The sequence below is a fragment of the Pogoniulus pusillus genome, chromosome 30 (genome assembly GCF_015220805.1).
Source record: "Pogoniulus pusillus isolate bPogPus1 chromosome 30, bPogPus1.pri, whole genome shotgun sequence".
Lineage (NCBI taxonomy): Eukaryota > Metazoa > Chordata > Aves > Piciformes > Lybiidae > Pogoniulus > Pogoniulus pusillus.
Genome location: NC_087293.1, coordinates 16140225 through 16165090, shown reverse-complemented (window position 1 = coordinate 16165090; position 24866 = coordinate 16140225). Strand labels below are relative to the sequence as shown.

Sequence of the window (24866 nt, the reverse complement as noted above, 5' to 3'; positions counted from 1 at the left end):
CCCAAACCTGTCCCCAGAGCTGTCCCTCCACGGGCACAGCCAGAGTGGCAGCACCACTGTCCCCAGATGTGTCTCCAAATGCCTCCTTCCGTGGACAGTCACAGCTGCCCTGTCCCCAGAGCTGTCCCCTCTGCAGGTACAGTCAGCGACAGCCCCTTCGTCCCCAAGCCCAGCCCCACATCTGTGCCTCTGCAGGTAGAACCTGAGTGACAACTCCTCTGTCCCCAGCCCTGTCCCCAGCCGTGGCCGCAGTGGCAGTCCCTGTGTGTGTCCCCAGCTCTGCCCTCTCCCTAGATGAGGGCAGACTAATAAACCCTCTGCCCCAAACCTGTCCCCAGGTCTGTCCTCCCTTGGGTGTAGTGCCAGCTCCTCTGTCCCCAGGCCTGTCCCTCCATGGGCAGTGTCAGCTCCTCTGTCCCCAGATGTGTCTCTCCATGGACAGTGCCAGCTCCTCTGCCCCCAAGCCTGTCCCTCTATGGACACGATGCCAGGTCCTCTGCCCCCAGAAGTGTCCTCTCTGCAAGCACCGTCAGAGTGGCAGCCTCTGTCCCCAGATCTGTCCCCAAATGCATCCCTCTGCAGTAGAACCCAGGTGACAAAGTCCCTGCTCCCAGATGTGCCCCTCAGCAAGCAGGTGGGTGCAAGCAGGGTAGACGCTGAGATGCCACCGTGGCTTGGGACCTGCTGCCCCCTCCCATGCCTCAGGCACCTCCCTGCAAGAACCACCACACCCCAAGCAGGGCACAGTGTGTGTGCCCCGGCCAGGTGGGTGAAGCCAGGGCACAGCCCCGCCACGGGCACATGCCACCATGCCCCCAGCCATGCCACCCAGCGTGTGTCTGAGCATGCAGCTGTGTGCTCCTGTGCCACGGATGGGCCACCTATGGGTGCCACCACCTGCTTCTGCACTGGGTGCCCAGTCTGCTGTGCACATCCCCAGCATGGGTGCCTGGGCCTGATGTGGGTGTCCAGTTCCCTGTGCACGGCCCTAGTGTAGGTTCAGTGTAGGTGCCCGCTCCTGCTCCAGATGCCTAGTTCAGGTGCCCAGATCCTGGTGCAGATGCCCAGCCCCTGCTGCATGCCCCCAGTGCATCTGCCCAGTCCCTCTGTGTGCCCCCAGTGCAGATGCCCCGTCCCTGGTGCGTGTGCCCGTGCCCGGTGTGTGTGCCCGCTCCCTCCTGCGTGTCCCCGGTGCATCTGCCCAGTGCCGGTGCCAGATGCATGTTCCCCTCCACGGATGCCCGTTCCCGGTGCGGATGCCCGGTGCAGATGCCCGATCCTGACGCGTGTCCTCGGTGCGGGTGCCCGTCGCGCGTGCCCGCGCGGCCATGCGCGCCACAACCGGTGCCCGTCGCTGCCTGACGCTGCCGGAGCGCTGCCGCCGCCCGGTCCCGCTCCCGCCGCTGCCGCCGCCGTCGCCGTTGCTGCTCCCGGTGCGGCTGCGGGTCCCGCTGCGGCTGCGGCTGCCGGAGGTAACGGCGCGGGGCGCGGGCGATGCCGAGCGGCGGCGGCGGCCATGGCGGGGCGGGGGGGACCGGCTCGGGGACGAGGTGGGGGTGGGCGGCGGCGGCGGGACCGTGCACCGGGGGCTGCCGTGTACCGGAGGGGGGGAACACCATGCACGGCGTGGGGGGAGATGGTGGCTGGGACTAGGGGTTGCCGTGCACCGGGAGACTACCGTGCGCCGGGAGAGGGGAGACCGCGCACTGGCGGGGACTGTGCACCGGGAGGGGGGGGACTGTGCACCGGGGCAACCGTGCGCTGGGGCTGCCGTGCACCCGGGGGACACGCACTGTGCTCCCGGAGAGGGTGGGAACGGCTGTGCACCGCGGAGGGAGCGTGTTACCGGCGGGCTGGGGGCTGCCGTGCGCCAGAGCGGGCACGACGAAAAGCGCCGTGCGCCGTGAGGCTGGGGGCGCCGTGCGCTTGGGGGGGAGGTCGGGGGAGGCTAGAGCCGTGCACCGGAGGGACCGAGACAGACCGTGCACGGGGGCCAGGCCCGGCCGTTCCCCCCCTCCCCGAGCTGCCGGGCCCGGGGCTAAATGCTGGGGGCTGACACCGGGGCTCATCCCCACTGCCCGGTCTTGCGTGGCGGGGGGAGTCCCGGAGCCGGCGGCGCTCGGGGTCACGGCTGGCGCACACGCGTGAGGCGGGGTGAGGCTGCGTGTTGCACCCACCCGTGGCGGTGCATGTGGTGTGTGCGTGTCCGTGTGGCCCGGACGGGGGGGGTGTGGGATGGTGGTGTTGCTATTGCTGTGGGTCCCGGTGCCTGTCTGTCTGCTTGCCCCTGTCTGTCCCCCTGCCTGTGTCACCGTGCGTGTGCCAGCGCGTGTGCCCATGCGTGGCTCCGTGTCCGTGTGTCTGTGTGTGCCCGGCCGTGCCCGCGCCGTTGGCTTAGCTGGCTGTCAACAAACCCCCCCTCCCCCGCTGCTGCTCCCCCCCCCCCCCCCCCAGCCATCACCCAGCCGTGGGGCTGAAGGGTTCCGCGGGTGGGCCGGAGGCCGGCGGAGGGAGCTGGGGGGGCGCAGCGAGTGGCCTGTGCTCGCCCCTAGCCTGATGCCTGCAGTGCAGATCATAAATCAGCGCTGGCTGGAGCGGGCTCGGGGGGCCGCGGGCTCCCTGGCACCCAGGCTGCCTGGGCAGGAAGCTGTGGGGCTCCCTGGGTTTGTAGGGCCCCCCTGCCAGCCCCTCGGGGTCGTGGGGAGGGAGGGGTCTCCTGTCCCTTCCTGTCCCCCTTGTCCCTGCTGTCACGTTGAAGGCCGGCAGCCGGCCAGGGCTGGCAGGCAGCCCACACTGCCAGGGCTGCGGGCACAGTGGCCTCGCCGGCTCTGGGGGGGTGGTGTGATGGGGTCTGTCCCCCAGCTGCCAGCCGTGCAGTGGCACCCAGGGTGAGAGATGCTGTGGCTCTGTTTTGCAGGTGACCCCCCCACTCCTTTGCCACCAGTGAGGTGCTGGGTGGTGGGCACAGCTGTGGAGCCAGCCGAGGCATAGGTGGTGGGACACAAGGAGGAGGAGGGGGTGTCGTGGGGACAGCACCTTGGCGTGTGTCCCCGTCATCATCTGCAGCCACCAGCCGCCCTTCAGCCGGCCTCACCCGAGGGGGTCCTAGTGGCTTTTTGGAGCCTGAGCCTTGCCAGCGTTGTGAGGAGGAGGAGGAGGAGGAAGGGCCGAAGAAGACGTTGCCGGGTGATGGATGGCCCCAGCCCGGCGCAGTGGCCTCGGGAGAGCAGCCCCAGGCAGCTTGGGGCCCGTGGGGACCTGGCTGGCAGCACCCTCCTCTGCAGAGCCCCGCAGCCTCTGCTCTGCTGAGCTCCACAGCCTGCAGGCAGCGGCAGCCAGCAGCAGGGTTTGGAGGGGCTGAGGGTGACCCCCGCGTCCCCGTGCCGGGGCATGGCTCGGGACTGAGCCGCCGAGCCCCCGACATGGCACGGCAGGGCTCGGGGGCCATGCTGGCCTCCGGGGGCTTGGGCTTCCCTCCCCAGAACCTGGCCCGGGTGGTGGTGTGGGAGTGGCTGAACGAGCACGGGCGCTGGCGGCCCTACTCCGCGGCTGTCTGCCACCACATCGAGAACGTGCTGAAGGAGGATGCCCGCGGCAGCGTGGTGCTGGGCCAGGTCGACGTCCAGCTGGCACCCTACGTCATCGACCTCCAGTCCATGCACCAGTTCCGGCAGGACACGGGTAAGAGGGTGGTGCTGAGCCTGGAGCATCCACCCACCCACCCACCCATCCTTCTGTCCTTCCATCTAGCCAGCCTTTCATCCCTCTCTTCCTCCTTCCATCCGTCCATCTGTCTGTCCATTCATCTCCCCCATCCATCCTTCCATTCTCCACCCATCCATCCTTCTGTCCTTCCATCTAGCCAGCCTTTCATCCCTCCCTTCCTCCATCCATCCATCCATCCATCCATCCATCCATCCATCCATCCATCCATCCATCCATCCATCTGTGTGTTTGTCCATTCATCTCTCCCATCCATCCATCCATCCATCCATCCATCCATCCATCCATCCATCCATCCGTGTGTTTGTCCATTCATCTCTCCCATCCATCCATCCATCCATCCATCCATCTGTGTGTTTGTCCATTCATCTCTCCCATCCATCCATCCATCCATCCATCCATCCATCCATCCATCCATCCATCTGTGTGTTTGTCCATTCATCTCTCCCATCCATCCATCCATCCATCCATCCATCCATCCATCCATCCATCATCCACTCATCCACATCCACTATCCATCCATCCATCCATCCATCCATCCATCCATCCATCATCCCCCCATCCATCCATCATCCCCCCATCCACATCTGCCATCCATCCATCCATCCATCCATCCATCCATCCATCCATCCATCCATCCATCCATCCATCCATCCACTTCCACTATCCATCCATCCACCCATCTATCCACCTCCACTATCCATCCATCTATCCACCTCCACCATCCATCCATCCATCCACCATCCACCCATCCTCCCACCCATCTGCCTGTCCATCTGTCCCTCCAGCCCATTGCACACCCCCTCCTCTCTGTCCATCTGTCCCACTCAGTCCTTCTCTCCTCCCCCTGCTGTCCTGGGCTCTGCTCTCCTAACCAGCCCCCTCTCAGCCTTGCCTTTCCCTCTCCCCACCTCCTGCTTGCACCAGGGACCCCTGCCCCCCCCAGCGGGACATGGCCCAGATTCTCTCCATGCCCTCCCACCCCCACAAGGTGCTCTGTGCCACTGCCCACTGCCCCACAAATCTGCTCCACCCAGGCTCCCCAGGGAGCTGGGCAGGCCTGAGTTTGGGCACTGGGAGCTGCGGTGGGCACTGGGCTGGTTGCAGCCACGCAGCCTCTGATGCCACACTGCAGCATGCATTCAGGCCACCTGTCCTCAGGGGAAACCAAAGCCAGTCCCAGTGCCAGCACTGAGCCCAGACCCCATTAAATGTGTCCCTATCTTGGTGTGACCCACTAAACGGGCACGTGCCAGCTGTGCCAGGAGGGACTTGGTGGTTCCAGTTCATTCCTGGCTGTTCCTCCCCAGCCTGGGAAGCTGAGGGTGGGATGTGACCCCCCCCCCCAGGGCAGGCAGAGGGACAGTCTGTCACATACACACCAGATGACACTCCTAGACTTGCCCGGGGGGACACAGGGGCCACCCCTATGTCCATGCCCCCTTGTCCGGCCACTGATGCCATCATTCCTGGTCACCAGCCATGGTGAATGACCCCTTGTGTGAATGTGGCTCTCATGATGGGCTGGGGACCGAGCCAGGGACCTGCCACCCTGCTTCTGTCGTCAGGCCTGGCTCTGGATCATTCTCCTGCCAGTCACGGGCTTGGCAAGGGGCAGCTTGGCACCTGCGGCCCTGAGTCAGCGTGGCCATGGCTGCTGGCGTGACCCAATGGGTCGTGCCAGTGGCCATGGCTGTGCTGCCTCAGGGCTCTGGGTGCCAACAGGACTCCCTGGCTGTCCTCATGCCAGGTCCTGTCAGCTTCAGCCAGGACCCATCATCTGCCAGCAGCACCCGGCATCACAGCCCATGGCCATCAGGCTGGGTGCCTCTCATGGTGGGGCTCGGTTTGGGGGTGACACATCTCTGTCAGGAGCAGGGCACTGTGGGACAGGGGACACAAAGGCCCCTCATGCTGAGGGTGCTCCTGGTGCCTGCTGTGCCATGGGGCCACAGGAGGCTGGGGGCTTGGTCTGTGCCATGGCTGGGGAGGGACAGACTCGAGGTGAAATAATGACAGTGGGAAATGAGGTGACCCCGTTCAAGCAGCTGGGACATGTGTCCCCTGCCCGTGGCCCTGGGGACACTGGGCTCTGATGGCAGAGGGGGCAGGGGTGGCTGGGCAGCTGGTGGCACTCAGGGACGCAGAACTGCGTGGGGTGGCCTCTCCTCATCCTCTGCTGCTGTGTGGCAATGGGACTTGGGATGCAGTCACAAGGACTGGTGGGTGCAGGACACGGCTGTGAGTGGGATGCAGGATGCAGGACACTGTTGTGAGTGGAGCACTGGACATACGATGCAGCCACGAGGACTGGTGGGATGTGAGATGCAGGTAGAAGGAGCAGCAGGATGTGGGATGTGGAAGTGAGAGGGCAGTGGGATGCAGGATCCAAGTGCAAGGACCAGTGGGATGCGAGGACATGGATGCCAGTGGGATGCAGGACGTGGCTGGGAGTGAGCCGTGGGACATGGGGGAGCAATTGCAAGGATGGCTGAGTGTGGGACAGATGTGAGTGGGATGCAGGATGCAAACAGGCTGCAGAGCATGGGATGCAGCTTCAGGCGGACCATAGGACATGGGCTGCAGCTGCAAGGACTGGTGGGATGCAGGATGCAGATGAGCAGCAGGATGCAGGATGTAGACATGAGCTGGCAGGGGGCTGCGGGATGCAGTTGCAGGGATAAGTGGGTGTGGGACGTGGGGTGCGAGGAGGTTGCAGGCTGTGGGCCGTGGGTGTAAGTGGGCAGAGGGATGTGCTGTGGCTGCAAGCAGCAGCAGAGTGTGTGATGCAGTTGCAAAGAGCAGTGGGTGTGGGACATGAGCAGGATGCTGGACGCAGGCTGTGGCTGTGAGCGGGATGCAGGATGCAGGATACAAGGACCAGAGGGATGCAGGATGCAGTCATAAAGACCTGGGGGGGTGCAGGACAGAGATGGGAGTGGGATGTAGGATGTGGACATGAGTGGGCAGGAGGATGCAGAATGTGGCTGCGAGTGGGCAGCAGGATGCAGGATGCAGTTGCAAGGAGCAGTGGGATGCAGGGTATGGAGCAGGATGCAGGCCGTGGGGAGTGGGATGCAGATGCAGGGAGCAGCAGGATGTGGGACGTGATTCCAAGGGGTGGTGAGATGTGGGACGTGGATGTGAGTGCTCTGCAAGATGTGAGCCTGAACAGGCAGGAGGGTAAGGGACAGAGATGGAAGGAGGCAGACGTGGATGTGAACCTGAGCGGGATGTGGCCAGGTGAGGAGTGGGATGTGGCTGTGAGCCAGCAGTGGGACTTAGGATGGGGCTGGCAGCAGGCAGTGGGGTGAGTGGTTCTCCGTGGGTGCCAGAGCAGGGCGAGCAGCCTCCCTGCCAACCACGGGGCCAAGCTGGCTCAGCACAACCCAGCAGCTGGGGCCAGGCTCTGCTGCCCAACGCAGCTGATGATTAATGACCATTATTAGCGTCGTTAATCGGGCTGGACAAACGCTGCTGGCGAGGGGATAGAGAGGCACTGCGCTGGGGGGGGGGGGGGGCACTGCCAGGGCTGAAGGAAAGGGCTGTGGAGCCTCCCCCCACCGCAGGGCTTCAGACGTGGCTGCGGCATCCTGCTGGGCTGCAAACAAGCAGCGAGGGGCCAGGCTTTGGCCGTGCATAGTGGGGACAAAGCATGGCTGCTGTGACCGGCAGCTCCAGCCAGAGCCACAGCAGCTGGCAGGAAACCTCTGGTGACCGGGAAACGCTCCTGACAGCCCAGGGATAGCGAGGGGGACCCCAGCCAGGGAGGGTGGAGGTGCACCTGGATCAGAGGGATGGAAAAAAGAGATGATGGAGGTTGAGCAGCATCGCCCTTCCCGTGGTGGCTGAGGCTGTGATCCCAACATCCCGGCTGGCAGCCAAGCCGACACCGCTGACACGGCTGACGGAGGCTTGTTGAGCCTCAGGAGTCCCCGGGGAGGCTCAGCCCTGCAGACACTCCGATCGATCCACCGCACGCCGCGGCCAGGGCTGCCCCTTGCTGCTCGCCGCCCCTCCTGCACCCTGCCGTGCCCTCCGGAGCGTGAGGGTGGCTGCTTGCTCCCCACAGTGCCTGTGAGTCCCGGTCCCTGTCCTCGTGGGGCTGGGCACTGGACACTCACAGGTGTATGAGATGTGGGCCCCTCCACCAGCACCCCAGGGTGCTCTCTGAAGGGCAAGAACAAGGTGCTTGCACCCCACAGTGCCTCTTTGTCCCCATGCCTGTGGGGTGCTGGGTGGGAGCTGGGCACACACACACACACACGTGTGTGATGTGGGCCCCTCCACCAGCACCCCAGGGTGCTCTCTGAAGGATAAGAGTGGGTGCTTGCACCCCACAGTGCCCACCCGTTGGGGGTGCTGGGCTGGACACTGGGCACGAGCGGCTGCAGCACCTTCTGCCAGCTGCCCAGGGGTGCTGGAGCCCTGCTCACCACCGCCCCTCACCCCCATCCCATCTCTCTCCCCAGGGACCATGCGCCCCGTCCGGAGGAACTTCTACGACCCCTCCTCAGCCCCGGGGAAGGGCATCGTGTGGGAATGGGAGAACGACAACAACTCCTGGACGCCCTACGACATGGACATCTGCATCACCATCCAGAACGCCTACGAGAAGCAGCACCCCTGGCTGGACCTCTCCTCCCTGGGCTTCTGCTACCTCATCTACTTCAGCAGCATGTCGCAGATGAACAGGCAAACGCAGCGCAAGCGCCGGCTGCGGCGCCGCATGGACCTGGCCTACCCTCTCACCATGGGCTCCATCCCCAAGTCTCAGTCGTGGCCGGTGGGCACCAGCACGGGGACGCCCTGCTCCTGCCCTCAGTGCCTGCTGGTCAACAGCACCCGCGCCGCCTCCAACGCCATCCTGGCGTCCCAGCGCCGAAAGCTCTACCCGGGAGCCGTCCGCCAGAGCAGCACCTTCGCCGGGGGGGCTCTGTGGCCGGCGGGGACGGGGACGGTGGCGGGTGGCACGGCTAAGGGTGAGGGGCTGCGGGTGCCCAACGGGGCGTTCAGCCCCAGCCAGAGCCTGCCGGCCGGGGCACCGCTCTCCGGGCTCAACAACCTCAACCAGCCTGGCACGCAGCGGGGGGCTGGACTCGGCGCCCGTGCCGCCGTCCCCCCAGGGTAAGGAGGCTGGGGGAAGGGATGGTGGCGGTGCCAGCAAGGCTGTGGGGATGCCAGGTCGGGTGGGTGCAGAAGTGGGTACACGGGATGGGGGGAAAGGGGAGATGGAGGTGCCTGGTCCCTTGCTGTCGCCTTGCACAAGGAGCCCTGGCACTTCTGGCACTGTGTCACCTTCAGCCCCAAGCTCCCCACCCTGGGCACGTAGGGGCCAGAGGGACAACCCCAGCAGCTGGCTGGTCTCATCTTGGGTGATCTCCTGGAGCCCTGCCTCTGTGGTGACTCCTGCAGAGGTGCTGTGCCATGCTGTGCCATACCATGCTATGCTGGCTGCAGGAGATGGAGTGCTTGGCTTCAGGGCACTTCTGTCCCTGCACGGAGGGACACCACCTCATGGCCTGATGCCACCAGGCAGGTCTCTTGGGAGGACCTCAGCGTGGAGACCACGGCCTCAGTGTGCCCTGCATGGCTGGCAATAGCTGAGGGGTGGCAGGTTGGCTAGCAGACTCCAAGTGGGTGTCCCAGTGGGTGTGCCTCTCCTGGCACCCAAGCCCTCACTGCTGTACTGCTCAGTGGGTCAACCTGGTGTCCCCTCAGGGCTCTCAGCACTGGGCTGTCATCATGGTCCCAAGCCCAATGTGAGGAGCTGGCTGTGACAGCACAGCTGGCAGCATGCTGGCATGGGAGAGTTGTGGTGCCACTCGCTTGGCTTAGAACCAACCTGGATCTGGCCCTGGGATGGTCACAGTCACCCTGGAGATGAATGAGCCACCCCTGGGGACAGCCAGCCCCAGCTCCCTGCCACGGGGCAGGACCCAGCCCTAGGTTGGGAGCACAGGGACAGGCAGGTCCCCTGAGCCTTGGCATGTGCCCATGTCTCCTTCCCCTGCTGACTACTGTTGTCACTTCTGTGTGCCTGGCATGGGCCAGTCCCTGTCCTCATCACTGTCCCTGTCCCAGCGTGGAGACCTCATCCCACACATCCTCATGGACAGGTAGGAGGGTCCCAGGGTGACCCTGGGTGATCAGGCTGGGACCTCCTTTGCTGCCCTGGCCTTGGTGTGGGTAGGGACAGCTTTGGGAGCAGCTGCAGCCCTGGCTTGTGTGGGGCTGAGAGGCAGCAAACTACTCACAGTAATGGCTCTCTGTGTGTGTGGCTTCTGGAGTTGGCAGGAGATGGCACTGCTTGGGAGGGCAGCCAGGGCAGAGAACTGGCAGGGGAATTTGGGATGTGGGCAGCAGATGTAAGTGGTTCTCTGTGGGCTGCTGGAGGCAGGTGAGGACAGGAGAGTGCTTGGACATGGGAGGGCTGTTCTGCTGTGCTCATCTTCTGCTCTTGTGCTGATCCTCTGCTCCAGCCTGTACCTCATACCTACCATCCACACACACACACATCCCTCCATCCATCCATCCATCCATCCATCCATCCATCCATCCATCCATCCATCCATCCATCCATCCATCCATCCATCCCTCCCTCCCTCCCTCCCCCCCCCTGCACAGCCACATGTTTGTCTGTTTCTTGCTCCCTCTGTGCCACAGGTGCACACGAGAGGTGCCCTGGGTCAGGGGGTGAGCAGCAGTGCCATTGTCCTTGGGATTCTGGTGCTGGCAGCCATGAGATGGCTGAGGGATGCCCCTTGGGACACAGAAGCCATGAGCAGAGTGGTGGTTTGGGTGTTGAGGTGCAGGCATGATCCCCAGGGGGCATGCAGGACTTGGGGCATCACCACTATGCCACCCTGGTGAGGCACCCACTCCGGGTCAGGGAAGAGTTGACATCTCCAGCACCATTGGGACCTTCCCATGGCACTGAGTGACAACCCCCTGAGATGGAACAGCAATTCCCCAGTGGCAGTGGGGCACCCTGCCCTGTGTCCCACTGGGGACATGTGATTTGATGGGGGTGGACAGAGCCAGCCCAGCTGAGCCCCATCCCCTCCTATCTCCTCACAGTGTGCCAGCCCTCCCGGTGAAGAACCTGAATGGCACTGGCCCTGTCCATCCTGCCCTGGCAGGTAAGGGTGAGCCTGCCAGCAGCTGAGTGCCACTGTGAGGTGACATCGTGGGGCAGGAGGGCACTGGGCTGGGGCACTGCCAGGTGGAAGCATGGATGCATGGATGGTGAAGAACTTGAATGGCCCTGTCCCTGTCCAGCTCACCCTGGTGTAACACCAGATGGGGGACACCGTGGAGGTGGAGGGCAGGAGGGGCAGGGCATGGGCAGGAGGTGGGATGGATGGAGGAATGGAGGGAGGGATGGAGGGAGAGATGGATGGAGGGATAGAGGGACGGATGGATGGTTGGAGGGATGGAGGAACAGAGGGAGGGATGGATGGATGGATGGATGGGTGGATGGAGGGAGGGATGGACAGATGGACATTGGGTGGGTGGATAAATGGCTGGACAAATAGACACTGGGTGGGTGGCTGATGGGTAGACAGATGGACACTGGGTGGGTGGGTGGACAGGTGGGCAGCCAGCAGCTCTCCCCTGGCACAGGCATGACTGGCATCCTGATGTGTGCCGCTGGGCTGCCCGTCTGCCTGACCCGTGCCCCCAAGCCCATCCTGCACCCGCCGCCCGTCAGCAAGAGTGACATCAAGCCTGTGCCTGGCATCAATGGCATCTGCAGGAAGACCAAAAAGAAGCACCTCAAAAAGAGTAAGGAGCTGCCAGTGTCCTGTGAGCTCTTGGCCCTGCCAGGAGGGGAAACTGAGGCACAGGCATTGCTGCTGCCCACAGGGGTGGCACCCCCAAGGGTCTGGCTGAAGGTTTTGGGGCTCTGATGGCATCTCCCCCCCTCTGCCCATGGTAGGCAAGACCCCCGAGGACGTGGTGCGTCGCTACATCCAGAAGGTGAAGAACCCCCCAGATGAGGTGAGTGGGCACCCCTGGGCACCGCGGCTTAGCCCACTGGCCATGGAGAGAGGTGGAGGCAGGGGCTGGGCAGCCCCCCCGTGGTGGGCACAGAGCCGGGAGGCAATGTCCCTTTTCCACCTGGGTGCTGATGCCCACCGTGTGCCCACCAGGACTGCACCATCTGCATGGAGCGGCTGGTCACCTCCTCTGGCTACGAGGGTGTCCTCAGCCACGGGGGCATCAAGCCGGAGCTGGTGGGCAAACTGGGCAAGTGTGGGCACATGTACCACCTCCTCTGCCTCCTGGCCATGTACAACAATGGCAACAAGGTGAGCTGGGACCCCCCAAGGTGGGACACCCTCCTCAGAGCCACCCATCCCTGTGAGTGTGGGTGCCAGGGGTGGGTGCCCACCCCCTGATGCTCACCCTCGTACTCATGCAGGATGGCAGCCTGCAGTGCCCCACCTGTAAGGCCATTTATGGAGAGAAGACGGGCACACAGCCCCCGGGGAAGATGGAATTCCACCTCATCCCTCACTCCCTCCCTGGTTACACCGACTCCAAAACCATCCGGATCGTCTACGACATTCCCACCGGCATCCAGGTGCCTGCTGCCCCCGGGAGCCCTCCTACCAGGGCTGGCTGCCCACACCCTGTGCCACCTGCTCATTTCACTGTCTCCCCCACCCAACCCAGGGCCCGGAGCATCCCAATCCTGGGAAGAAGTTCACAGCTCGAGGCTTCCCCCGGCACTGCTACCTGCCCGACAACGAGAAGGGACGGAAGGTGAGCGGCACCGGGCGGGACGCGGCGGCACAGCGGCGGCCGGGATGGGAGCGGGATGAGGGAGAAGGAGAAGGGCGGGATAGGAGAGGGTGGGGTGGGAATGAGATGAGGGAAGAAGAGAAGGGGTGGGATAGGAGAGGAAGTGATGAGAATGGGATGAAGGAAGAGAGAGAAGAGAGGAGAGGAGATAGGAGAGAGTGGGATGGGAATGGGATAGGAGAGGAAGATAAGAGATAGAATGGGATGGAATCAGAAGGGGATGGGGTGGGGTAGGAAAAGAGCAGGAGTGGGATAGGAAGAGAACGATAGGATAGGAAGGGAAGGGAATTGGACAGGGTAGGAAGAGATGGGCAATGGGAAGGGAAAGGATGGGATAGGAAACAGATAAGATGAGAAAGGGGCTGGAATGGGAAGAAAAGGGATGGGAAGGGATGGGACGAGCTAGAAGGGGAATGGGAAAGAATAAGATGGGAAGAGAAAGGGATGGGATGTGAATGGAATGGAAAGAGAACAGATGGGATAGGATGGGAAGGGAAGGTGTGGGATAGAAAGGGAACAGGAAAGGATGGGAAGCAATGAGGAGGCTGCAGCAGTGCTGGGGTGGGAGCTGAGCTGTGCCGCAGGGAAGAGTGGCCCCACGCAGGTCCTCTGCTGAGGCTGACTCCTGCACCCTGCCGTGCTGCGGCTGGGCAGTGCCAGGCGGGAGGAGGGCTGTGGGTGCCGGGTGGGCGAGTGACGGCCGTGGCCACCTGCCGCAGGTGCTGAAGCTGCTGATCGTGGCCTGGGACCGGCGACTCATCTTCACCATCGGCACCTCCAACACCACGGGCGAGTCGGACACGGTAGTGTGGAACGAGATCCACCACAAGACCGAGTTTGGCTCCAACCTGACTGGCCACGGCTACCCCGACCCCAACTATCTGGACAACGTCCTGGCTGAGCTGATGGCCCAGGGAGTCTCCGAGGCCAATCTGAAGGACTGAGGCAAGGGCGAGGGGCTCCCACCAGCCCCCTCGCCCCCACCCCCCCCCGCCCGTGCCACCCACCGCCCGTGCTGCTTCGCTGCCGACGCCGCAGCCCTGCCGGCTGGGCTTGTTCCCCCATCCTGGGCCACCCTGTGCCACCTGCCCCATGTCCCCGTGTCTGTCCCCCCCCGGCCCCGTCCCATTTGCCCTCTCCCGTGGCCATAGCATCGTGGGCTGGTGCTTTTCTTTTTTTCTACCCGTGGCCTCTCCGTGCGTCAGCCGCCCGTGCCACCCGTGCCACCCTCTGCCGCCTCACGGAACCGCGCACAGCCGGTGCCATGTGTACATCTCTGTGTTACAGAATACACCCTCTGCTGGGCCACTGGCCCCAGCGTGTCCCCGCTCTGTCCCCACTGCCGTCCCTGCACCTCCCGGAATGCCGGCTGGCATCGCTGCAGGAGGGGTGCCCGCCGTGGGGTGCTGCCGAGGGCGGGTGCTGGTCATTCCTTGTGGGGCTGCTGGGCTGGCAGAGGAGGGCTCGGGGATGTTGGGGAGCTCACAGCTGGCCCAGGGGGTCCATCCCGACGGGCAAAGGTGTCATGAGCGACGTCCAGGTCCCGCAGCACAGCCTGCAGCCGCCCCTTGAAGGGGTCCTCTGCACCCCGCAGAGAGGTCAGAACTCACCCCTGGCGCTGCTCCAGTACCCACCCCCTGCATGACCTCTCTCTGGAACCCACCACCCACCCCGGTCCACCTCCAGCAACCACCACCGGCAGCCTCCCATGGTACTCTGACCAGCACCGTTTGGGTTACACTCTCATCGCCCAGCACCATCCCAGCACCTACCCCTGGCATCCACCTCCAGCTCCCCTCCATGGCACCCACTCCGAGCACCCACCCACGGACCACCCTGCCTTTACTGCTATGTCCATTCTGTCCCCTCATGTCCGCCCCCTCCCCCATCCCACTACACCCCACACTGCTCCCCGACCCCAGCTGGTCCCACTGCCCCTCACCAGTCTCCCCCCCTCTCCCTGCCCCTTCCTCCCCAGTGCCCCACAGGGCCGGGGAGCTGCGTGGGGATGTGTGCGTGTCTGGGGGTGCCTCCACGCTTGTGTCTGAAGCCGGCTGCAGGTCCGCCCGCGCTCGCCCCCGCAGCTGCCTCCGTGCGCGCTCGGCCCCGCACGTCCGCGTGTGCGCGTCTGGGCGTGCGGCCCCAGGCTGAGTGCCGCGGGTTTGCTGGGAGGTGCGGTGTGCACAAGCGTGTGCAAGGGCGCGCCTGTGCGTGCAAGCTTTTGCATGCTTGTGCAAGCGTGTAGACGTGTGTGCAAGGGCGTGCATGTGTGTGCAAGCCTGTACATGCGTGTGCAAGGGTGTGCATGTGTGTGCAAGGCTGTGCACGTGTGTGCAAGCTTTTACATGCGTGTGCAAGCGTGTACGTGTGCGTGCAAGCGTGTACGTGTGTGTGCAAGGGTGTGCATGTGTGTGCAAGCTTTTAAATGCGTGTGCATGCGTGTGCCAGCATGTGCATGTGTGTGCAAGCAGCTACGTGTGCATGCAAGCCTGTGCATGCTTGTGCAAGGGTGTGCATGCGTGTGCCAGAATGTGCATGTGTGTGCAAGCAGGTTCGTGTGCATGCATGCCTGTGCATGCTTGTGCAAGGGTGTGCATGCTTGTGCAAGGGTGTGCATGCGTGTGCCAGCATGTGCATGTGTGTGCAAGCAGGTACGTGTGCATGCAAGCCTGTGCATCTGCGTGCATGAGCGTGCGTGTGCTGTACGTGTGCACAGGCACGTCCCGTGTGTGCCCACGCACGCCCACGTGTCCCCCCTGCCCCGCGCAGAGGCCCCCTGCAGCACCCACGGTAGCACGGTCCCCCTCCGTTCCCCGCCGCCGCCGCAGTCCGCCCATACCTGCGCGCCCCGGGCAGGGGGGCTCAGCGGCTGCGCTGCCCTCGGCACCCTGCGCCCTGCAGGAGAGGGACCCTCAGCGCCCTGCCCGCCAGCTCGCAGGGTCCCGTGGGACCCCCCTCAGCCCCCCCCAGCCTCACCAGGAGCGGATCCCCGCTCTCCGGAGGTGCCCGTAGAGGCTCTGCGCCGCCGCCGCGGGGTCCAGCGGCTCGTTCCACTCGCCCAGTGCCACGGCGCTGTGGGTCCGGCTGCACCCGGGCGCTGCCAACACCCGGCGCCAGCTGAGACGCTGGGGACTCCCCGAACCCGCTGCCCCCACCCCGGGCTGCCCGTCGACCTTACCGGTGCAGGCTGGTTGCAGGCAGCAGGTCCAGCGGCCGGCACGGAAGGTGCCCGGGTGACAAGTGGGCAGCATGGCCTCGTTGGCACTGCAGGCCTGTCGCAGTGCCCAGAGCCACTGCCACAGCTCCTGGGCGCTCTGTGGGGACAGGGAGGGAGGGTGGCACCCCAAAGGGAACCCACAGGCATGCTGTGGTGGGGATGGAGAGGGCTGAGGTAGGCAGGAGTGATGCCACTGAAATCTCTGTTAGGGGTGGCCACCAGAGAGGGCGATGGGTACTGGGAATGGTTGTGGGCAGCAGGGATGGTGGTGGGCAGCAGGGCAAGGTGACTGGGAGTGACAGTTTGATGGCAAAGTTGGCCAGGTAGGACCTGGTGTGGAGATGGCACCACGGGGGCCAGGGTACCCCAGTGACTGCAGGGTATATAGCACTGGGAGCCCAATGATGCCAGTCCAGACAGAACTGGTACCACAGAGACCTCAGACTAGCTGCAGCTGGGTATCCCACTGATGCCAGCACAGCCAAGGCTGGCTCTCCAGTGAGCCCAGCACAGCTATGGCTGGATGCTCTGTTGATCCCAGCACTACCAGTGCTGGTATGCCAGCGCAGGCAGTGCCAGGACACCCCTTTGACTGTCATACAACCAGGACTGGGCAACCCAGCATTGGCAGTGCAGCCAGTGCCTCGCCACACCTGCATATGGGACTGGCACTATTCCCACTGGAAGGGGGTGGAAGGTTTGCAGGGAGCCCAGGCTGTGGTGTGGAGTGGCACTGGGCTGGGCACCCACCTTGCACTGGATGTAGGTGGTGTGCAGCTGCCCGGCCTCACCCTGTGCCACGATCTGCATGACGTGGGGGTGCTGGAAGGTGCCCTCGTCCACCCGCTCCACCGCCCGCATCTGTGCCACGGGGATGGAGCAGTACACCTGGGGGGCGCCACACACCCACTGCTCACTCTGCCCACGGCCCCACCCTGGGCAGCCGGCGCGGGGTGGGGGTGGCACAGGCGGCACCCACCTGCCACTGAGGGGACTTGGAGTAGGTGAGGGCCTCGGTGCTGAGCCAGAAGTACCTCTTCTTGAAGGCGAAGCGGGGCAGCAGGCTGGCACCCCCCGCCGTGAGGGTGTGCAGGTACCCCTCCTTGATGGTGCCCATAGGCTGGCAAAGTGCTGGTGGCACCAGCCCTTCGCCTGCTGTGGCTGTGGCACGGCCAGCAGTAGTGTCACCCCGGGTGCCACCAACTCCCCCAGCCTGAGGATGCCCATCCCTGGCCATTGGTGGCACAGGCAGGTTCCTCTCCCTGGGAATGCTCCCCAGATGCGGGGGACAACAGGGATGGTGCCATCACTCCATGTTGGGTACTGGCACGGTGGACCCACCCCAGTTGTGCCCCAAGTGCCAACACCTCCCTCAGTCTGAGGATGTCCATCCCTGGCCATTTCATGGCACCAAGTGTGACTCCCTCACCAGGAATGCTTCCAGGGAAGCACAGCAGGGAAGATGCCACCACTCTGTGTTGGGCATGGCTAGACCTGACCCCAGCTGCAGCCCTCGTGCCCCCCTGGTGCCCACTCACCCTCGGTGCTCTCCACGGTGACCAGGCTGTCCAGGAAGGCTTTGACACGGGTGACACTGGGCAGCAGGACAGTGTGCAGTGGTGCCATCCACGGTTCCTTGCCCTGGCCCAGCTGCAGCCCCAGGTTGCCAATGCTCTGCAGCGCCTGCCCCGTGCCAGGAAGGGCTCACACTGATGTACCCACCCCGGTGTGGGGGCCAAATCCCTCTCTGGCTTCTCCCCTCGGCTCCAGGGACTTGGCAGTTGGGGAGGGGAGTGAAAAAGCAGAGCAGCCAAGGGGGTGATGGGACCCAGGCGCTGCCCCAACACGTGGTGGCATGGCCTGGCAATGGGCAGGGCTGGCCTTGAGCGGCATGGCAAGGACCCAGCTCGTGGCACATGGCATGAGGGCAGGAATGGCTCTGTGCTCCTTGGGATCCCCAGCCCTTCCCTGGGTCTCCATCCCAGGGCCTCCCTATCCTATCTGGCCTTGCTATCTCTCCCTGGCACCCTCATGCCTACAGATCCCCATCTCCCCACAGTGTCCACATCCCTCCCTGGCACCCTCATCCCTATGGATCCCCACAGTGTCCACATCCCTCCCTGGCACCCTACCTGTCCCCCCCCAGCTGCCCACCTTGGCGAGCAGCAGCAGCGTGCGGGCGGTGCGGGGCTCTGCGTGCTGCTCCCGCAGCCCAAAGAGCTTCGGGGTGAGGACAGCAGGGGCGAAGAAGCGGAGGAAGAGGAAGCCGCTGATGGAGAAGTACTGCACCTCCTGGCCAGGGGCAGGGACGGCTCGGGCCGGGGTTCCCAGCGGCACACAGCCCCCCAGCCCCCCAGCGCCTGTCCCACCTGGTGCTCAGCCGAGGGGAATCTCTCCTGCACCCTCTGGCGGAGCTGCTTGAAGGCCATCCGCATGAGGAGGGGACACTGCTCCACCGAGCCCACGATGGCATCCATGATGTCCCCCAGGTAGCCCTTCAGCAGCTCCAGGCTGCTCTCCTGCACCTGCGCCTCTGACAGGGTGCCCTTGAAGGAGATCCTCCTGCGGGCACAGCGCCCGGTCAGGGGGGCATCTGCTGCCCAAGAACAGGCCACCCCAAGCTGGCCGAGAAGTGCCTCCTGGCCTCAGCAGCAAGCAACCCGAGGGGTGCACCCTCCTGCAGGGGAGATCAGGGTGGGGGGATGGCCTGGAGGGGGTGTGTGTGTGTGTGCCAGGCACCACAGGCGCCTCCAGCCAGCCCTTTGCCCTCACCTGCCGCGGCTCAGCTCCATCTTGCTGGGGTCCAGCTCCACGTACCTCTTCTCCTCAAAGACGCGGCTCAGCGCAGGCTGCAGCACCTGCTGCAGGTAGGGCAGCCCCACCGCCTGCAAGGCAGGGCACCTCACCAGCCCTGCCCACAGGCTGCGCCCGGGCTGTGCCCGCATGCCCCGCGGGGGGGCGCAACCCAGCTCTGTGCCCCGAGGCCATCGTGGGAGGGGGGCAGCAGGGGGCTCGGCTGGCATCCTGGTGTAAGAGGGACTGGGATCTGCTGGAGAGTGTCCAAGGGAGGGCTGCGAGGATGATGAGGTCCCTGTGGGTTTAAGTGGGACCTAGGATCCCTTAAACTGCCTCAGGCACTGGGGCACTGTCTGGTGAGGAGAGGCTGAGGGCCCTGGGGCTGCTGAGTCAGGAGAGGAGAAGGCTGAGAGGGGATTTAATCAATGTCTATAACCATCTGAGGGCTGGGGGTCAGGAGGGGGGACAGGCTCTGCTCACTGCTCCCTGGGCTAGGACAAGCAGCAGTGGATGGAAGCTGCAGCACAGGAGGTTCCAGCTCAGCACAAGGGCAGCTTCTTGCCTGGCAGGATCCCAGAGCCCTGGCACAGGCTGCCCAGAGAGGCTGTGGAGTCTCCTTGTGTGGAGCCTTCCCAGGCCTGTCTGGCTGTGTTGCTGTGTGCCCTGAGCTGGGTTGTGTGGTCCTGCTTTGTCAGGGGGTTGGACTCAGTGAGCTTTTTGGGTCTCTTCCCAAAGGCATCCTGTGAGCCTGTGATCCCCTCCCGTGCTCACCTTCATGAACTGCTCCATGGACTTGGATGCCAACGAGTTGGAGCGGAAGAGGATGTTGGGGTCCGCTGGAAGAGTGCAGAGGCCATGGCAAGGTGGGCACAGGGTGCTGTGCCAGCCACCCCTGGTGTGCCCAACCCCTCACACACGTGGCACCTATCCTGCCTCCCCCTTCCCTGGTGGCTCCACTCTTCTCCCCATGGGGGAGACCCCAGAACCCAGTTTCCTTGCTGGGGGTGGTGGTGCAGGTGGTGCCCTCAGCCCTGGCACTTACTGGTCCTGGCCAGCTCGTGGGTAGTGAGATAGTCCAGGAGGGGCACAGCCAGCCCCTGTCCCAGGAAGATCTTCACCAGCTTGGTGGCCACGTCCTGCCGGCTCTCCCCCGAGGTCACCTCCTCCAGGATGGCCAGAGCAGTGCCAGTGGGGGGCTGTGGAGAGGGCATGGTGGGCACGGCGAGACCCCCATGCTGGGGATGTCCTCAGCCACCCCTGAGGGTCCTCCTGCCCCACATCACCCACCTGGCCTGGGCACAGGATGGGCTCGGTGAGGAGCTGGATGAGGGGCTGGTAGTAGAGGGCGGGCAGCACCCTGTCCTCCACCAGCCGCACTGCCAGCCGCAGGGCACCCAGCTGCGCCCTGCAACGACACAGGAGGGGCTCGGCTAGGACCTTCCATCGCCCCTAGGAGGGGTCTGCTCACGGAAGGTGCTGGCAGCTGCCCGTCCCCTGCCGCACTTACCCTTGGTCCTCAGCAGCGCTGGGGAAGGGCAGGAGCTGGAACCAGCCCTTGGTGGGGTTGCTGCAGATGGCATCCAGGGAGAACTCCACCTGGGAGGCCAACGGCGAGCTCAGGGGTGGGCAGGGACACGCAGCAGCGCATCCTGGGCTGCACCCTGCCACTGAGGTCCCGTCCTCCACGGAGAGTCCAGGACACAAGTGGGATCTTGACCCACGGTCACCCAAACCCCAAGCGTGGGGAGCAGTGGGGGTGCCCCCAGGCCCCTGCCCCATGCCCCGAGGCCCTCACCTGTCCCAAGAAGTCATTCTTGCCCACGATGTCCCAGTCCCACACCTCCACGGTCAGCACAGCCTCCCCCAGCTCACTCTCTGCCAGCTCGAACTCCAGCAGCTGGTGCCAGCGTGGGAAGCGAGTCTTCTTCATCACCTGCAGGGCACAGGGACCAGTGCCCGTGGGGCATGGGGGGGCAAGCCTTGGGCTCCCAGCACCCAGCACCCTGACTCACGGCTGTCTCCAGCGTGTGCCCGCAGCATGACACCCGGGCAAAGGGGTCTGAGGTGCCAGAGAGGTCCCGGGGGGCCAGGTCCCTGTGGGGAGGTGGTGGGGGTCAGTGGGGTTGCAGCAGGCAGGGGGGTCCCGTCCCCATCAGCACAGTCCCTGCACCCACACAGCTCCTTTTCTCTCCCAGCACATCTGGGCACACCGGGCACCAGTGGGGTGAGAGTAGGTCCCCAACGTTCCTGCCCCAGAGCCCTTTGGCTGGTCCCTGGCACAGCACAGGGACTGGGGCAGGAATGGGGATGCCGGGGGGGGGGACTCTGCTGTCCTTCTTTGCTTTCCCCATGGCCATCCTGTTGCCTTGGTACCCACTTCGGTTGCCATGGCAGTAAGATGCTGCCTCTGCTCCCTGCTCCCCAGCGGCTGGCAGCCACACGTGTGGGCACAGGCGCAGGCATGCGGGTACACATGTGCCCACGCATACATCCCCCCACCGCTGCCCCCCAGAGGAGCAGAGGGGGACTCCTGAGGGCTCCCTCAGCTTGTCCCCATTCTGAAGCCAAAGGGGAGAAACGGGGTGCAAGGACCAGCTGCTCTGAAGGGTCCTGTCCCTTGAAAGCCCATTTGGGCCACCCAGCTCTGTGCCTTGTGCCCCTCACCCAGAGCAAGGCTGGCAGTGTCCTAAGTAGCTCATTCCCTGCTGAGACCCCGTGGCATCGTGACATGTGGACTGGCATCATTGATGCCCCCAAGCAGGACAGAGTGAGGACCCTTCTCAGAGCCTTGTACCAACACTGTCCCCATGCCCTGCCCTTCTCCTGCTGCCCAGACATCACCATCCAAAAGTAAGCCCCCAGGGGTGGTGGCACCCCCTGGCATGCCCTGCCAGCACCTCCCTACCTGGCCTCGATGAGGTGGCAGTGCAGCACCCGTGGGTGGCCCTGCTTAGGTACCTGCAGCTCCAGGTGGATCTCACCCTGCACCTCCTTGTCTGGCTCCACAGGGACCAGGCTGAGCCAGCTGTCCACACCTGCCAAGGGAATTAGGTGGGCACCCTGTGGTGCCAGGCTGGGCCCCACTGTCTCCCCCGACCCCACTCACCCCGCGGCTCAGCCAGGATCTGCTGGCGGCTGAGCGAGACCTTGCCGATGACATCGTCCTGCCTGCTGGGGCAGAGGCACGGCGGGCACTGAGCCCACTGGTGGGCACACGCCACCTCGGTGCCCACGCTGCCCACCTTGCCTCCCTTACCCGATGGTGTCTTCATCCAGCACGTAGACGGCGAAGCTGTGGAAGCCGCGGGGCAGGCGCAGGTTGTACTCCTCCCCCCAGAAGGGGTTCAGGCTCCTCCACACCGTGGCCGTCCTGCGAGGGAGAGGTGGCTGCACCCCCAGGGAGTGCCTAGCCCTGCACTGCCCCTCCCCAGGGCACAGTGTCCCCTCCGTACCTGGCCACCACTTCGTTGTCCACCTTGACCAAGCAGTAGGGATCGCTGGAGCCGGAGCTGGGCAAAGGGTGAGGGTACAACAGGTTCAGCACCCAGCCTGGGGGTGCCACCCAGCTCGGGGTGGGGCTGGATTCCAGCACGGCTTTGAATGCCACCAGTCAAGCACCAGCTCTAGGGGCTGAGATGAGCTGCCCGGGTCTCAGCCCAGCCCCGCAGCTGGCACCAGGGTGGGGACAACGACTTTTCCTGCTGCTCCCTGAGCCGGGGGGGGACCTGCTGAGGGCCACCCTGAGCCACTGCCCTGCGTCCCCATGCCCCTCCACCCGTGGGGACTGGTGTCTTGGCAGCGGCACAGCCAAGCCCAAGTTTCTGTGGCAACAGACGATGTCAGGGTGACACTGGCCTGGCCCAGAGCCCGTTGCGTGGGGGAGGACACGGAGGGCACAAGGGGTGGTTCCAAGGCTCTTTAAGCTGTCCCTGACAAGCCCCTTCCCTGCTGATTTATGTCGCCCGGGCCAGCACGGAGGGACACCAGCCCTGGGGTGATGTTGGCACCCCAAATCCCCCGTGCCGGTGGCAGGGGGTGGCAGGAAGTGCTGCACCACCCAGCCCAAGTGGTGGAGGGGAGGTGACCCCAGTCTCTGTCCCAGGCCACAGGCAGGTCCTGGTCACAGCTGTGGGCTCGAGGGGGGGATGCAGGTGGCTGACAGATGGTGGTGGCAATCCCCAGGGGTATCAGCACCACCCAGCAGAGCAAAGTCCGTGACCCAGCCAGTCTGGCAGGGCACCCACGGCAGGGCACTGCGGGGTTGGCAGTTCCTCACCCACTCACCCCAGGAGCCTGGGGATGGGAGCAGGTCGCTTTGAATCCCTCTGCAGCCCCAAGCTGGGGTTGGGGGACTGAGAGCGGCACCAGGCACCTCATCCTCGTGCTGGTGGGGTCCAGATGTCCCTGCTGACCCCCCAGAGCAGGGCACCCAGCACAGCACTGTGAACCCAGCTGGGTGGGGAAACTGAGGCAAGGAGACCCCACTGTCTGCTGCCATACTCGGCTGCCTGGCCCTGGGAGTGGCCGGCAGTGCCAGGCTGGCACATCCGGACAAGTCCGGGACTGCCAGGTCTGTTGAGGCGTATCCGTGGGGCAGGAGCAGGCAGGTGGTCTCCCTGCCCCCCCTACCGCTTGCTACTCCCTCTCCCCAAGGGCACGGTTGCTCAGTAGGTAGGTGGGAGTGTGGGGAGCTGTGTCCCCCAAGTGCTACCCACACCCTGGGGGTGATAGCCTGTGGCCACCCTGCTGGGGGTCAGCAAGGGGATGCTCAAGGGGTTGGGGAGGGTCATAGCTTTGGGGGGCTGGGGGTGGGGGCTGCCAGTCCCCTACCTCCCCCAGACCCCCACTTTGGGGCAGTGTGTCCCTGCCAGCAAGCAGGGCTCCCCAGAACTGCAGGGAGAGAGGAGCAGCCAGCGTCCCCAGCACCCCCCTCCCACCGCAGCTGCCGGCGGGGGGCACCGGCGGAGCCCACCCCGAGCCACTCACACGTCCTTGGCGGGCAGGTCCTTCCCCTCCAGCACCCGGCAGTGCAGGGAGCTGCTTTTGGCCATGCCGGACAACTTCGGGGCGAGCACCTAGGAGTCCATGGGGGGCCACGATGGCTGCTCTCGGGGGTGCCCTGATTCCCGTCCCTCCACCTTCACCGTCCTCCTCCGCCGCCGCCTCCTCCTCCTCCTCCTCGCCCGTTTCTCGCCGCCGCTTCTTCCTTTTTCCTCTTCTGCGTTGTTTTTTTCGCTGCTTCGCTCCCCACCTGCGCCCGAGCAGCGAGTGAGAAGCGAGCGAGATGGGTGCCCACTGGCCCGGTGCCACCCTGTCACCAGCCGCTCGTTGTCACTCACCCTGCGGGTTTCCCCATGTGCCAGCCGCGGCAGTGTGGGCAAAGCCCCCCCGCCCCCCCCCCCCCCCCAACTCCGGTTCTAGTGATGGGGAAACTGAGGCACGAGGTCGTCACGGGTGGGAGTGGGGTGTATGGGCATAGCTTCTGCCCCCTCACAGCAGAGTGGCACAAGAGACTGCCCTCGGGGGGGGGGGGGGGGGGGGAGTGTGTGTCTGTGTGCGGGGGTGCTCTGCTGGCACCCCGAAGTAGCGATGGGTGGCATGGGATGGTCTTGGGGGTAGGGACACCACGAGGAAGCAGCCTGCTTGAGGGGGGGTTGCTGGCACAGGGCCCCCCCAAGGCTCCCCATGGGACTTCTGTGACCCCTCCCCCTTGCAAGGGGCACCCTGAGCCAAAGGGGTGACATCCCATCCTAGGGGATGCTCCTGGCACCCCCATGCTGCCCACAGCCTGGCGTCTCTGCAGTGGGGACCACAAGCCAGGGGAGGTGTGGGGGAGAGGGGGGGCAAGGTCCCCCATGACACCGTTGTCTTGTTGCGATGCAGCTCCCCACCCCCACCCCTTGCCTGGCACAGTGTGGGGCACTGCGGGGGGAGCAGGAACGGTGGTGAATTCAGGGGGTGTGGGGGCGGCTGGTCAGATGCCTCTTGCAGTGACTCACAGTAGGTACTGCCAGGGTGGGCGGCACCCAGAAGGTACGGGGTCCTTGGGGTGCTGCTGCCAGAAGGGTCCCTAGGAGGGATCATTGCTGGGGTGGGTGGCACTGCTGGGTCCTTCAGGGAGGGGAGAAGGCACTGCCAGGGGAGTCACTGCTCCGTGGTGAGGTCACTGCCGGGAGGGAGGTCACTCTGTGGGTGCTGGGTGCCAGGGATGTCACTGCTGGGGATGGCGGTGTTGGCACTTAGTGTGCGGTGGGTTCGCTGCCACGGGGATGTCGCTGTGCGGGTGCTGGGTCCTGGGCAGGGTCTCTGCCGTGAGGTT

General features: G+C 64.8%; 2 protein-coding genes across 6 annotated transcripts; one reads left to right on the top strand and one right to left on the bottom strand.

The window, feature by feature from the left end:
* The first annotated feature begins 1339 nt into the window (after window positions 1-1339).
* DTX1 (deltex E3 ubiquitin ligase 1) lies at window positions 1340-13860 on the top strand. The gene is made up of 10 exons (XM_064168897.1): window positions 1340-1472; window positions 2918-3681; window positions 8196-8850; window positions 10804-10865; window positions 11350-11511; window positions 11666-11727; window positions 11880-12038; window positions 12152-12313; window positions 12406-12495; window positions 13254-13860. Exons 2-10 carry the CDS (start codon window positions 3423-3425, stop codon window positions 13476-13478), a joined length of 1836 nt encoding a protein of 611 aa, XP_064024967.1. The 5' UTR covers window positions 1340-1472; window positions 2918-3422; the 3' UTR covers window positions 13479-13860.
* RASAL1 (RAS protein activator like 1) lies at window positions 13795-23839 on the bottom strand. 5 transcript variants are annotated; one of them, XM_064168895.1, is made up of 21 exons: window positions 23534-23835; window positions 22000-22056; window positions 21804-21917; window positions 21654-21718; window positions 21453-21582; window positions 20560-20641; window positions 20343-20480; window positions 20055-20143; window positions 19835-19952; window positions 19590-19743; window positions 19319-19383; window positions 18524-18636; window positions 18121-18313; window positions 17906-17971; window positions 17290-17434; window positions 16731-16912; window positions 16502-16639; window positions 15713-15848; window positions 15511-15631; window positions 15374-15429; window positions 13795-14115 (listed from the first exon to the last, which is right to left on the bottom strand). In XM_064168895.1, exons 1-21 carry the CDS (start codon window positions 23596-23598, stop codon window positions 13961-13963), a joined length of 2382 nt encoding a protein of 793 aa, XP_064024965.1. In that variant the 5' UTR covers window positions 23599-23835; the 3' UTR covers window positions 13795-13960. The 5 variants fall into 5 exon arrangements, with proteins under 5 accessions (XP_064024965.1, XP_064024962.1, XP_064024963.1 ...); XM_064168892.1 differs by having other exon boundaries at window positions 17906-18043; window positions 23534-23834; XM_064168893.1 differs by having other exon boundaries at window positions 17906-18043; window positions 21654-21715; window positions 23534-23834.
* Between the last annotated feature and the right edge of the window lie 1027 nt (window positions 23840-24866).

Coding starts and splice junctions, on each gene's coding strand:
- DTX1 (XM_064168897.1), top strand. CDS start 3,423: ATGGCACGGCAGGGCTCGGGGGCCATGCTGGCCTCCGGGGGCTTGGGC. Junction 11,728..11,879: donor TGAAGAACCCCCCAGATGAG/GTGAGTGGGCAC, acceptor TGTGCCCACCAG/GACTGCACCATCTGCATGGA. Junction 12,496..13,253: donor ACAACGAGAAGGGACGGAAG/GTGAGCGGCACC, acceptor CACCTGCCGCAG/GTGCTGAAGCTGCTGATCGT.
- RASAL1 (XM_064168892.1), bottom strand. CDS start 23,598: ATGGCCAAAAGCAGCTCCCTGCACTGCCGGGTGCTGGAGGGGAAGGAC. Junction 20,642..21,452: donor TGCCACCTCATCGAGGCCAG/GTAGGGAGGTGC, acceptor ACCTCCCCACAG/GGACCTGGCCCCCCGGGACC. Junction 17,435..17,905: donor CGCTGCTGCTGCTCGCCAAG/GTGGGCAGCTGG, acceptor GGCACGGGGCAG/GCGCTGCAGAGCATTGGCAA.